The sequence below is a fragment of the Eucalyptus grandis genome, chromosome 6, assembly GCF_016545825.1.
Source record: "Eucalyptus grandis isolate ANBG69807.140 chromosome 6, ASM1654582v1, whole genome shotgun sequence".
NCBI lineage: Eukaryota > Viridiplantae > Streptophyta > Magnoliopsida > Myrtales > Myrtaceae > Eucalyptus > Eucalyptus grandis.
The window spans coordinates 44,804,514-44,818,743 of NC_052617.1; the positions used below are offsets into that span (position 1 = coordinate 44,804,514).

Below are 14,230 nucleotides of genomic sequence, written 5' to 3' on the forward strand. Positions count from 1 at the left end.
AATTAAAATTGTCGTAACGTTCACATAAATCAACCTGACGAATATGCCCTCTTCTTTTCCGTGAAAACCCCGAAATGCTCTCTCTCCCTCTCCTTCTCCCTCTCCCGTCGGCGTAAAGGCTGAATCCACGGCCCATCCATGCCGCCGAGCGTGGCGGCGCCTCGCAGCTTGAGGAGGCTGTTCTCAACCTCTTCGTTCTTTCCTCCGCCGGCTGCGGCGGCGGCGGCGGCGGCGGTGGCTCAGCCCCGGGTGGAGCCAGAGCCCAACACCAACCTATTTGTCTCAGGTGACTGCTTGTTCTAGTGTTTTTATGGATCCCTCGCGAGCATTGTCTCGACTCTTTGCTCTCTTCCGTTGCCAATTATTATGTCGCGTCTTTTCTCCTGACGCCATGTCCGGAAGTGCTTTGTCTCGGTGGCAATTTGTTTTCTTCTTGCTCAGTGAGACGAGTCTAGAAATGTTCCGAGTTTGGTGCGTATTTTGCATAATTGGGTCTTCGGAAAGTCCGGAACTTGGAGCTATTTGACGATGCTTGGGCGAAAAGAAAGTGTCGGATCAATTGATTTTGAGAATGGTGTGAATGGGCATGCGCATGATTGAGCTGCAACGGTTTATTAGACCATTGTTACTTGAGAGGTTTGGCAAGCGGATGCTTGATGAGCATTTAGCCTGGGGTTTCTACTGGGTCTTCCAGTTAAGGCATATTAATCAAATGGATTAGTTATAATCAGGAAACTCGAATGTATCTTCATTTCCAAAGAAACGCTGGGTAAAGTTGCATATGCTTGCAAATCAAAGAGGTATTCTCGAGTATTTTAGACTTGTTGTATATCTCTTCCTAAGAGGGGCAGACTAAATTCTAAATTGTAAATTGGAAGCTTTCAGCCAAGTGAAAATATTTGGACTACAGTCATCATCACGCATTTTGTTCACTCTGGATGAGAGAGTAATGGATGATTGTGGCTTGTATGTTGAAAAGCAGGTAGATTGTTCCCTGTTGTTGTTTCTTGCTTCATACTTGCTTCTGCGCTGAAACTCTGGCTACCAGTTATAAGTGGAGCACACAGTCATTTGCTTGAGCATATTGTTGTTTAATTAAGTCATCTTTACACGCAATCTTGAATAATTTTCATCGACTATTTAATTGGGCCTGGCACTGATATATAATTGATTCTGCTTTGCTTTATCTGATTTGGAGATTGACAATAATCTCAGGGCTGAGTAAACGTACTACTACGGAGAAACTACGGGAAGCCTTTTCTCAGTTTGGTGAAGTTGTTCATGGTTTGTCGTACCTCTGAATGGTTAGTTGTAAGTTACACTGGCAAAGCTTAATGCACTAAATTTGCAGCATGTTGGTTCCATGCAGCTAGGGTGGTGTCTGACCGGATTTCAGGATATTCAAAGGGTTTTGGCTTTGTCAGATATGCCACGTTAGAAGATGCTGCAAAAGGTATTGAGGGTATGAATGGAAAGGTGAGTTTTGCATTTGTCTCTCTGCTTTCACTCCTCTGGAAGTAATAACAGTGTTTTGCAAAGCAATTACCTGTTACTTAGTTCTTTGGCATGTTTGATACAGGATATATGTTTTGTGTTTAAGGAATTGCATAGACTAAAAATCTGCTTTTCTTTTGGTTTTGAACAGAAGAGGGTTCCCCCCACCCCCTTTTTTTTATTTTTTATTTTTTATTTTGGGTTTTGGACATGTGTATCTGTGAACATTTCAGTAGTTGGAAACAATTTTGAAACTTAAATGTGCTTAAGATTTTGGTGTCATGGTATGTTCCCCAGATACCATAGAATTGTAGATTTCTCTGAGTCTGTTGACAACAATCTCAGAACTCTCTTTAGTGATTATGGCGTCTTGAGATTTTGGCTTTATATAGAAAAGGTTATGGTCTCATTAACATTTTAAACCATAAGTGTATTTGCAAAAATTAAAGGAACTACATTAAAGCATGGAATGAAAGGATACCATCTCTTGGTGCATGGGCAAAAAGGACCCATATCAGTTGTGGCTGTTGAATAATTCTCGAAGTAGGTGCTGGCACCATTAAAAAGAAAGAATTCGACGTCGTTGGTTTTGTATTTTATAAGCAATGGTAACTGAAGAACTCTATGCTCAATGCATGTAAAGAGTTCCTCTGAGGAAAACTCTTTCTCATGTTTGCATGCAATTAGTTTCATGATTCCTCTGGGAAAAACTATCACTGTCATGCTTACATGCAATAAAATTCATGATCCGTTAGTAAATCAAAGTGCACATACCTTACCCTGCACATATATCCCAATTTACTAATTGAAACGATGAAGAAGAAAAGTCTACTCATAGGATGAGTTGACAGAAGCAAGGTCCTCCATTCCTTGAGATCACTTATATGCATAATTGGGTTATCTAAAATGAACTTGGTCCGATCGCCATTACGTTGCTCATCCGACTAAATGTTGTTATATCTGATAACTTTTCCAGCCCTCTACAGCACCATGCCCAGTTCTGTTTGACTACTGATTGGGGACCCATTACCCTCCCCCCCCCCCTCTTCCTTTTTTCTCTCTAGCTTGCACACACGCATGCACGCATCAGCGAATTGTGGCAATTAGGAGTTTCTTTTGATTTCCTTTCTTGTGGATATATGCATTTTCATGATTGTTGAACATATGGGCATTTGTAATCTGTCTTCTGGAGAATAATTCAGTCCATATTATGCCTTGTAGTGCCATTTACAGCTACAATTACTTATGTTTTGAGAAACATCTTATCTGATATGAGAAACTGAAGTAAAGGTGTAAACATGGGCCTAGACAATTGACAAGTTCATTTCTTTCATCATTTAAATCGCTGACAAGATGTTTGTTAATGGAGCTGCCGTTCGCATCATAGCAGAACACTGAAGACCCATAAATGAGCCCTCTCTCTGTGTTCTTACCGAATTATTTTGTGTTATGCAGTATCTAGATGGTTGGGTCATATTTGCTGAGTATGCAAGGCCCAGGCCACCACCTGCCTCGCCTCTGAACAACGGGTTTCCTTCATACGGTCATCAATGAATTTTTTCTTTCCATTGCTGACACTTCCTCCATGCTAACAGCTGATCGGCCTTTGAGGGTGTAGTATCTCTGGCCAGAGTAACTTCTTATCGGCATGCAATTTTCTGGTTGTCGGAGATCAGCCTTGTATTAGAGAAGGAACAAAATCACTGAAATGGAGGCCAACATTTTCCAAATCAACGAGTCTGTTGTCTGCTGAAGTTCTCATCTGCTCTGAGTCTCATGATCTTTTCTTGCATAAGAGCCCAAGAATCACCGCAAGGTTTTAGGATTACATGTATCCAAAAGAGTTTCATTGGATGTACATATGAGATCAATGCAAAGTTAAGTTCTTTTTCTTGCACTAGTTGCAGCAAACTTTTTTTCTACGGGATAAGAGCTAATAAAGAAAAGTTCTGCATGATCTTCCAACTCGCGCCATTCCGAAGAATGGTAGGATTTGCACCATTATGCTTTCTTTTATTAATAAAGTTAAACGAGAAAATGGTATAAGTAGTGGAGAACAAGAATGTAATAGGATGGTCGATTGGGGTGTCTTTGTACAAAGTTGTCATACAACGCCCACGAAAGATTAGTAGAAATTTCATGTGCATACTCCAACCTTTTTTACCTTCCCTCTCAGGATCTGCCAGGAGGCAAATCTGTTGATTAGTCGAAACAGAAAGAAAGAGGAGGAGGGGGAGGCAAATCTACCGACGGGACAAGAAACTGTCTTCGGAGACGTCGTTGTTAGTGCAATGCATGTGGACGCGATGTAGGAATGATGATCTGGCGCAAGTATCTTCAGTCGCTATGCTGTTAGTGCAATGCATGTGGGCGCGATGTAGGAATGATGATCTGGCGCAAGTATCATCAGTCGCTATGCTGTCGTCACTGACTCGTGCTGTGTGTGTGGCCTGAACTCGGCCAACACAAAGAATATCAGTTTTGGAATATGCAGCGCGAGCAGCACACCAATGGGCATTTGCCCTCTCACGCAAGCAACGAGAACAAGCAGAAAAGAAACGAAGAGAAGCTCTCATTAAGATCGATAGCAACGTAACGCATGGATATTTTTGGCTTCCTTCTCAGCCGCGACAAATTCACGCAGTTGCGGGTAGCGGAAGAAGACGCTTCGTGGCGTCTTCGTTTCTCGGCAGCTATGAATGTGCCTTTTCGGCATCTATTCTGGTGACACGACTCGTCGTGCCATCAATTACGACGGTGATCATCACAGATTCCGCGAGCGCTGCTCCTCTTCCTGAAGTTGGATGATGAGGATCGAAGGGAAATTTCTAGAGGGAAAAAGATGGGACGACGTGCGCTCCGGATTCTGGAAATTGCTGTGGTACATGCGGCCATGCGGGGGCTCGATCACGTCTGTGCGGACGTGTCGGGTCCATTTTTGGCTACGACCCTCGCGCTTGTAGCCAAAGAAAGAAGATATGTACTTGAAAAAAGAGCATGCGAATTCCTTAAAAGGTCACAGATGAACCCCGACCAGGCGAAGTTGATTGAAGTATCGAGAGATTTCAAGCTCAAGAACTAGAGGCTTGCAAATTCCGCCTATTGAGTGCAAAGAGTCCTTGGTCGGGGCCGCCGTGTAGATCAAAGACTTGCGCTGAACCGATTCATGAGATTACAGGGCGTGTCGTGGAGTCGACGAATATGTGGGTAACTGGGTCCTCCGTTCCTGTGTCCTTGGATTATTAGAAAATGAAATAGTTTAACAAGTCAATGAATGCGAAATACGAGTGTGGCCGGTAGGATCAAAGTTTATATATTATCACATAAAATTAGTTTGTCAAGTTGATTTTAAGATTCAGCAGGGTCAGTAGAGCTACCCTCACTGAGGTCAAAACAGCCTCGCCCAATTATAAGACCAAATTATTTAACCGGATCATGGTTGTTGAGAAACACGTAATGAAAATGACTAGTTTTTCTCATTTGCAAAATGACTTAGGTTGTGACGTAAGGGTTATTATTGTTGAATTACTTAATTTCGTCCATGAGTGAAAAGACAAATTAGTCAATTAAATCAATCGACCAGTTAGGCAATATCCTCGAGAATTGGATGCGCATTTGAATTCTACCAACTACGTGTGAACTATTTGAGATTCGAATCGTCTCTACAGACTAAATATTTGCACGTAATCATTTCACGACATTTGTAGGTGTACTATGGGTTCCTAGATACGGGTCTCCATGCCAGGTGCCATGAACTATCAAAAGCAAAAAAAAAAAAAAAAAAAAATTCAAAGATCAATTCTACCATTTGCTCGTTTTTTCTCCATCCAAATAGCATGGTGGGAACTGGTTGGAAGGCTCATCGAAACCTCAAAGAAAGCCGCATCTTACTTGCGACGCTTATTGAAAGGGCGAAAAATATCATTGATTAAGGTGCTTCCACGTTTCAGACGATCTTCTTCATTTATAAACAGTGTTAACAACATGATCTTTATAATAACACCTGTTCTTGCATCTTAAGATGAACCCTACGAATTTTCCGCCGGTGTAGCGATAAAATTACTCCATCTTTCTCACTTTTCAATTACTTCTTACCCCAGTCAATCATCCGACTACACTAGTCCAATTCATTCCCGTGTTGCGCAAAAGCGTATTTTCTTTCCCTGGGGAAGAACACTTAAACGAAAAGAAGAAGAAGAAGAAGCTCAAGATCCAGTGAATAGAGTCGCAACGTGTTTTCCATGTTTGAAAACCAAGTACGAATCGTAGTCAGAAAGCAGGAATCGACTTACGTGTTTGCCCCGACAAGATGTCCAAACCCCTACCCCAGTTTCGAACGATTTTAAGGGTTTTGTCTTCCTCCCGTGAGGGGAGTAAAGCTCAATTTTCTTTCTCGTCCAGTGGGGAAGCAGCGATTGCTGTCTTGGAGTCACTGGATTGGACTGCTGGCATCCGTCTCAAACGAGACGGAGCCAAGCAAATTCGATGACTTCAACTGGGATAAAATAATTGACCATGGCTTTCGAGCCATAAACGTGGCCTGCACTGTTATGTCATAGAAAACGACGCAAGGATCGCGTATAACGCCCGTCGCTTCTCTTCAACTGAATCTTATTTAACTTCGACTGTTTTTTCTTGAGGGGGAGTGGTGCAAATTTTGTATGTAACACGCCAATCCCGAATTTCTCTTTTGTTTACGAGGTCAACGGTGAGCCAACATCTTTCATTTAGAGAAATTGAGCGAGTAAATCCTCTTCTTTTCCTTCATAGATTTTCTTGGGAAAATTACTCTAAAAAAGCCCTAAATGTATAGCACATGTGTCAATTTAGTTCTAGATATTCTAATTTGATCAATTTAATCTTAAATCTTTGGACAATTTATCAGTTGAGTCATTCTAATTAATTTTGGCTGATGTAGATGCCGATTGTCTCATGTGGCACAATTAATACATATGTGAAAATTTCTTTATAATTTGAATTTTTTCATTATGGTCGTGCGACTTGCCATGGCTGGCAAGGCCATGATACCTTCATGTCCTTGCCCATGACTAGTGGGACTATGATGCCAGATTTAAGTGAGGCTCTTGTTGGCGTTGAAGGTCCTAGGCGAGTTGCAATTCACTGACTACAAGCGCTAGCACAAAGGCCCTCGCCTTTCGTGGCTGCTAGTGAGGACTCATGGGTCCTCGTTGGTCAAAATGAAAGGATAAAAAAGAAAAAAAGAAAAAGAAAAAATTATCGAAAGATTTAATATTAAATTTGCTAAATTAGAAGGTTATGAACTGAATTGATATAAGCATGATAGATTTATAATTTTTTTGTTTTTTTTTCTGCTATTTTTCTTTTGGCTGTATTCTTCAAAGCAAACGCGAGAAGATATGGAAGCACTCTCTCTCTCACACATAGCAAGGCTAGGACTTAAATTCCCCAACAAAGTCCACCTAAGGATGCGATTATTTAATTTCTTTGCTTTTTTTGGATATAATGTTCATATGTATAGATTTCTCAATTTAGTCAACTATCAATTCAACAAACATTTATTTAACTCACAAGAAAGTTATTTTCTTGATCGCAAATTGCAAGAACACCAATACTTAAACCAATCGGAACATAGGGACCCGCAAATAGTATTTGCTCAGGTGTATCTCCCTTGACTTGTGCAGCCTGTATCTAATGTCACATGTCTCTACTAAGCTTCTACTGTTCAGGTATTACCACAATAAGTACCAGTTAATTCTCCTTCTTAATAACAACCGCTTTATTTACATTTTTATTTATTTATATGTCTACCAGGTATAATCCTAGACTTTTGGAGATCCTTTATGAGGAGCTATCCCTTAAATTCATAATCCCCATCTTGAAAGAGAGGAGTTTCGGACTCTCCACCCCCTATTCTCACAAGAAAATGATGGCCACTGAGACAACCCCAATGGTTAATCACCATTTAATTAACTTACCTTTAATATAACACTCAATAAAGTGAAATTGCTTGGTTGAAATAATTGGAATTTGCAAGTTTTACTGAACATTTCCAACTATGTCAGTTGTTTTTTGTTTAACTTTCACTTTTTATTAAATGTGGCTACTTTTAAATTAAGTTATAATTTTGAAAATATTGCCATACAACATAAACAGTCAATTGAAAAATTCCTTGTGCCATGGGCTAGTCATCTAATCTTTAAATTTCACTTGCTGCAACACCTCCTTACAATCCGTGATACTAAATAGATTTTCAAATTCAATATTCACTTTTCACATGACCAAAATAACTGCATCTCATTTCCATTTTAAATCTTCACACTTTAACAAAACATATATCTTATTCAATGGAACTTGCAATTCTTTCCAATGTTGGTCGGTTCCTACCCTAGGATAAAGAATTGGATTAGATAGAGTTGACTTTCAGTTTGTGGAATTAGGAATCAATTGTGTCTACCATATAATTAGACTAGATTGATTGATCTCGAGTTGATTTCAGGTCCTGAGAACTGATAATGTTATTATTATTATTATTATTATTCAATGATTTTTGCTATAAAAAAGTGTACATAGAGCCGGTTTGGTCCGTGCATAAGGAACAAACCAGATCAATTAACGCGGGGAATCACCTAGCCGGCCAGTCCCATTCCTAGATTGGAGCCTGATCAACGCGCTCCCAAGGTATAAATTGCACAAACAGTTTATATGAATTGAAAAAAGAAAAAGGAGCAAAAAGAGAGGGGACAAGAATTCTTTTATTTGCCGATTCGACTCCGCATAATAAGCTGGGTGATCCAGGTGGAGGCAGAACAGGGCGAGGCGATCTGTCAAAAACACAGCCGTCGGGCCCACCAGTAATTTAATCCCCTTACCGATAAAACCAGAAAAACAAGGGCTCGTTCGTAATTTCCATTGTAAGAGATAGATAGGCTCAACTCTCGTCCCTTCCCCGGATAAGACAAGAAAGGCTCTCTCTCTTCTCGCCTCCTCTCCTCTCTCTCTCTCTCTCTCTCTCGTCGCCATGGACGTGCATGAGGAATCGAGGCTTCCTCCCTCTATATAAACGAACCCAGAACGCAACCCACTCGTCTTCTTAAAGGAATTCGTCCCACCAGCTTCGCTCCCTCACTCTCCACACAGAAAAACCATCGCTTCCGGAATGAAGTTCCTGTTCGAGTTCGTCTCCTGCTGCGGGTCGCCGCGCAAGGAGGGGGAGCGGATCCGGGCGGCGGCGGCGGCGGAGGGCGAGGAGTGGGAGAGGCGGAGGTGGGCGGGGCGGAGGAGGAAGCGGAGGAGGGGGTCGGCGGGGACGGCGGAGGAGTGGAAGCCGTCGCTGTGCGCGATATCGGAGGACGTGGTGGCGGTGACGGTGGAGAGAGTCGGAGGAGGAGGAGGAGGAGGCAGAGAGACGAAGAAGAAGGCGGCAGCGGCGGATCCGGCTCCGGAGCCGGAGCGGTCCGCCTCGCGGAAGAGGAGCGGGGGTTCGTACGTGAGAGTCCACGACCGGGGCCTCAACAGCGACGAGTACGATCAGAGGTGACGACTCTGCCTCTTCTCCCCTCTTCTCATGATTCATATGCATAGTAATTCTACAGATTTTGATTAATCAGCGCCTTTCCCGGGTTCCTAGCGACCCATTAGGATGATCATAGATGTTGCGTCTCTGTTTCTTTTTGTTCTGGGAGCAAATTGCAGAATACCGCCATTCTTGTATCAGATGTAAAATGAAATAGATGAAGTATAGCGTAGAATCGGGGCCACGCTGTCGGCATCACTCGAACAGGGGTTAGCAGGTGAAGCTTTGGTTGTGGTGGTTGCGGTGAATTTGATATCGCTGATGTCGACGCGCGAACTAATTTGGTCGTTCGAAGGATATTAGAGATGGGTTCAGGCGTGATTATCTTTTAAGCGTAAATCAAAATCCAAGGATTAAGACTTTCATAGCTTAATATACAAATCGGTAGAAGATGAACACGCCGGTTTGGGGTACTAATCACACTTCCCCCCTAAGTATTTTTCCCCCTTTCTTGGAAGATAACATTGCCCTTTCAGAATCAATCCCAGATTCCTTTTGTTTCTATCTCAAGAAGATGATGAACGCACAGATGAATTTGATTGAATCAATCGATTAAAGACCGGGTTGATGTTTCAGGAGGGCTTCGTTTCAGGCGGTCATTCCGGCTTTCTCTCCGGCTCCATTCATGTTCTGAAAGTCGTTCTTGGTGTACAGGGTGAATCGCTACAGTTTTCTTAAGTCTGGGTGTGGAAGTGGAGGCCAAAGAGTAGATTTTGCTTTGTATATACGACCACTGTGTCCCCCCTTTTTATATAATATATATTTGTCTATTTTTGGCATGCATTTGTACAGTGTTTGCTGAGTTGAAGGTCTATGGAGAGGTCCTTCTACCAAAAATTCATGCAGAGAATGACGCGACACGTTCCTGTTTGAGAGAACTCGATGAAAATTTGGTAGAATCCAATGTTGCTCGACTTGGGGAAAATTGTCTTTTTATTTTTATTTTTATTTTTATTTTCCTTCTCCTCCCCTCAAATAAATGGGGAAAAAAAAAGACTGTACAAATAATTTTCAGTGTAAATGCCATAAAAATCCCCCAAATTATGCCCCCTCCGACATATATATCCAAACTTTTTTTGTGCCACCGAAAACTACACAAATATCCATGACTCTTTTTGTGACACAAAAAAATCCAAATTTGTACATGTGCAACTTATATATCCTTTATTTCAATTCAATCTACGATATTAATATAAGTTTGGGGATTTTTATAATGCAAAAACAAAAAGTTTGGGGTATTTATATCATAATGGAGAAGATTAGGGTTTTAAGTGACAAAAAAAAAGTTCTGATATTTATGTCTCATTAGGCATATTTTTTAAGTTACGTGTGAATATTTCTTTTCCTTAGTTTATTTTCTGTGTGGTTAGTTCAACTGCATACCTTCCGAATTGATAAAATGGGTGGTGAAAATTTGATGGCTGCAATTTACTTAAGAGCTTCTAAAAATGAGGCTTAAAGGCCTTCATGAGCTTACTTAGGCCATGGACCGTGATGGCGATGAGTCACCACAATGCAAAGATAATAAACAATAATGGGCCTCACAAAAAAGATGACGCTGTATAGGGCTATTATTGTTCACTAGACAAGCTGGTCCACATTGGTTAGGGAAATTGATAAAATATTGCAACGTCATATTCGGACAATCCAAAATTGGAGTTGGTACTTAAGTTGTCATTTAAAAAAAAAAATAATATGTAAGTTATTCGACGAAAACTTTTTGCACCAAATGAGCGCTGTACGGAACTTTTGGCATATCTAGTGTCCTTATGTCAAAAAAACTTGATTAAAGATGAAAGTGAAGTTTTATGAGAAAAAAGTAATCATGTTTTCTTATTTATGAACCCGTAACAAAGAAAAAGTTGGCAAATTAAGAAAACAAAAAAAAAAAAAAAAAAATATTAATAAGTAACTCAATAGGCAAGTTGGAAAAAAAATTGAATATTGATAAGTAACTCAAATGAAAATTAATAGTCTCAATAGTTTGTAATTCAATTCGACAAAAGTTGATAAACCATTCTAATTTAGGTTAGCAATTTCATGTAAAAGTGGCTTATTTGAAATTTTGGCACACTACGCAAATAAAAGCAAGTATATTAGAACAAAAATCATTAATTTGCAAATCATCATGAAAATGGATACATTCTTAAAGGATAGAGATTTTTGGGTCACCAAGAAGCCTACTTCTTGCTCCTGGGCTTGGGAGAAACTCTTAAGTCTCAGGAGCGAATTTCGGAATGCTTTCTTCTGGACAATTGGCAATGGCCACTCGGTCTCGCTTTGGTTTGATAATTGGCACCCTAGGGGACCGTTGAACTTGATTTTCTAAGATTCACTTATCTACAGTTTTGGGCTTTCTAGGCAGGTTTTAGTATCGGACCCTTTTTTTCTGATGCTGGGTAGGATTTCAAGGTAGTCTTGGAGACGTGGGATCACCCCCTTCCGATCCTCTCCCAGGAAGTATACCGTTTCTGTTGGAGGGAAGACCCGTCGGGCCATTTCACGGTTGCGACCGCCTAGGAAACCATCAAGCGGAGGCGGACCATAGTCTACCGGCATGATTTTATCTAGAACAATGCAATTACGCCAAGGTATTAGCTTAACCTTTGGCTTATTGCTAGACGCAGACTACTCACCCAAGCTATACTTCTAGCCCATGGTAGAATTGATAGGGGGTCCTGCACTTTTTGCAATGTATGCCTGATTTAATAGATCATCTATTTTTTGATTGTCCTGTCACCGCTGGTATTGCTTTATTTTGGGCAGCTAGATGCAATTTGCCTTGGCACATTAGATCTTGGGGAGAAAATCTCCAGTGGGGCCACTTCCTACTTGATGGGCAAGGACTTCTATAAATGTATTGCTCGATTCTCCTTTAGAGTACTATGCCATATTGTTTGGAAGAATAAGAATAGCATCCTATTTAGGGACCAACCTCTCACCGTTCCGGCGATAAAGAACCATCTGTTTAAGGTGGTAAGAGATAGGGCTAGTACCTTCAGAAATGTGGAAGACAACTTCAAGAATAGAAGATTGCAAAGGAGCTGGGGCATTGATCCCATTATCTTCATCGGAGGTCCGTGAAAGGTTTTGATGGAAGCCGGAGGGTTTTTTTTCCCTTGCCGAGGTGTTTGTGCTTAGCTGATTGTTTATTCCTACCATGCTTGCTGTTTTTGTATGGTTCGTCCCTGTGTTGGGACGCCGCGGTTGCGGCTTTTTTTTTATTATGGCATCCTTTCACTCATAATGAATTCTCATCTTGAGTGCAAGTTTTGGTGCCTTGATCTTTTGTACATTTGGCCTTTCCTCTATTTATTTATTACCTTTACAAAAAAAAAAATCATAAAAATGGATAATTTTATAAACGTTTCGATAAGTTATGGAAAGTTACCTACAAAAAAAGTCACGCGTCATTTTCTGTACAAACCGGTTTTTTTTTACACTTTTGAACTTATTGAAATTTTTCGTGCAAAAGAAAGACTTATTGAAATTTACAGGCACCAAAAAAATCTATATTTTACATGAATCAATAAAGTTCTGCAAGACAATGTGATGGATTATGGCCAACACATCAAGGATCATACCATACAATAAAAGCTCCGACAACATTAATATCTGCCCCTTTTTCTCATTTTTCCGGATTTATCTCAAATTTATTATTGCCAAATGAGAATACATACAGCAAAGAAATGAAGAATCCAGTTTAACCACGGAATAGGTTCAATTATTTATGTATTCTTCGAAGCAAATAAATAAATCTTGATGTGAAAATGTAAGGGGGGAAAATTGTTCAGAAAGCCCTAAATCTATTGTATAGCGATTAATTTAGACATAAAATTTTTAACTGTGTGAATTTACTCATGAAATTTTTAATGATTGACTAATTTAATTTAGTTCTAAACCCTTAGATGATTTGTCAATTTAGTCCTAAACCTTTCGATGATTTACGGCCAAAATTTTCTGACTTGACTAAATTGATAAATTAAAATTTTTTGGTTTAAATTAGCATAATTAAAGATTTAGGACTAAATTGACAATCATCAAAAGGTTTAGCAGTAAATTGGCACAATGCCATAAAATAGGTTTAGAATATTTTGGACAAAGTGGTTGGAATTATTGAAATATTACAATTACATGATACGCTAGACTTGCAAAATTAGCAACACCATACCCATATGCATCCCTTTAATTATGAGTCTTATTAAGCACATCAATCTAAAAGTACATACTGGTAATGATATTTTCCCTCATACATCTGGGAAAACTAGGGTTTCAAAGGAATAATCAATGGACTATTGATTTACAATAATGACCAAATTGGTGTGATAACATTTGGTCCAAACTTTACATTGGCAAGGGATTGACGAAGAGCGATGTCACATAATTTTTGAGCTTAGTTTTAGAATGGGTGTAATTATCTCCATCGCTATATAACACATCTACCACCCGCGAGAAATTGAGTGTTCGCATGAGAACTGACATTGGGACTATGGTTGGATGAAGAAACTCTTCATTGATGTCCTTCCATGCATCAATGACTCTTTTTAAGAGTTCCTCCCTAGCTTCCTGCTCCGAGATGCCATGGTATTTCATGAGCAACTCCACTGCAGATACTACATGCCCCCTCTTTTGCTCAAACTGTATGTCAAACAACATTGGTGTAATTAGATTAACTGGTGGTGGGATCTAATTTTTATTAGAATGATGGAGGATAATTATGTCTTTATTATACCTCGTGAGAGGAAACATCATCCATGAGCCTACAGATGGTTTGTGCAGCCTTCATAATCTTGTAATCACCGACCGACCATTTAAGAACATGTTCTGTGACCACATCGTCCATTCCTACTAGTGATGTAGTTGCTAACAATCCATAGCCAGTCGTTATTAGTTGAAGCGACATGTACTCTTCTAGTGTTGGTATGTAGTTGGTATGGAACCATTTGGCTTCCTAATAGTATGCTCTCACTAGCTTCTTCATCTGAGAAATTAAACATGCACAAGAATATCAGATTTCTAACTAAAGATTGCCTTTGATGCATGTAAAGTTTATTGATGATGCTTACAACTTCTTTTGCATAGATAAGGCGGTACGATCTTCCTTTTGCGGCCAATTGATTCCCAATATATTCATAGAGCTGGAGAAACTCCTTGAAATAAGCTTGCATGTGCTCTGGTAAT

The 14,230-nt window shown here is 40.1% G+C and overlaps 2 protein-coding genes and 1 non-coding gene across 3 annotated transcripts; 2 read left to right on the plus strand and 1 right to left on the minus strand.

Annotated features, from left to right (window-relative positions):
- The first annotated feature begins 52 nt into the window (after nucleotides 1-52).
- Nucleotides 53-3,391, plus strand: LOC104450189 (organelle RRM domain-containing protein 2, mitochondrial). Its single transcript, XM_010064638.3, has 4 exons — nucleotides 53-286; nucleotides 1,216-1,284; nucleotides 1,370-1,476; nucleotides 2,950-3,391. The coding sequence occupies exons 1-4, from the start codon at nucleotides 139-141 to the stop codon at nucleotides 3,046-3,048; spliced, it is 423 nt and encodes a 140-aa protein (XP_010062940.1). The 5' UTR covers nucleotides 53-138; the 3' UTR covers nucleotides 3,049-3,391.
- Nucleotides 3,392-8,748: 5,357 nt separating this feature from the next.
- LOC104450190 lies at nucleotides 8,749-10,097 on the plus strand. Its single transcript, XR_005551882.1, has 2 exons — nucleotides 8,749-9,009; nucleotides 9,626-10,097. It is a non-coding gene; the product is annotated as an uncharacterized LOC104450190 (transcript).
- A 3,296-nt stretch (nucleotides 10,098-13,393) lies between these two features.
- LOC104430681 ((-)-germacrene D synthase) lies at nucleotides 13,394-14,030 on the minus strand. The gene is given in 2 exon segments (XM_018867210.2): nucleotides 13,394-13,687; nucleotides 13,782-14,030. Coding segments are annotated over 2 exon segments (543 nt in total).
- Nucleotides 14,031-14,230: the final 200 nt, after the last annotated feature.

Bases quoted from the DNA above. Each gene is read 5' to 3' on its own strand.
- LOC104450189 (XM_010064638.3), top strand. From the start codon at position 139: ATGCCGCCGAGCGTGGCGGCGCCTCGCAGCTTGAGGAGGCTGTTCTCA. The intron at 287-1,215 runs GTGACTGCTTGT...CAATAATCTCAG, and splicing joins CACCAACCTATTTGTCTCAG to GGCTGAGTAAACGTACTACT. The intron at 1,477-2,949 runs GTGAGTTTTGCA...TGTGTTATGCAG, and splicing joins TTGAGGGTATGAATGGAAAG to TATCTAGATGGTTGGGTCAT.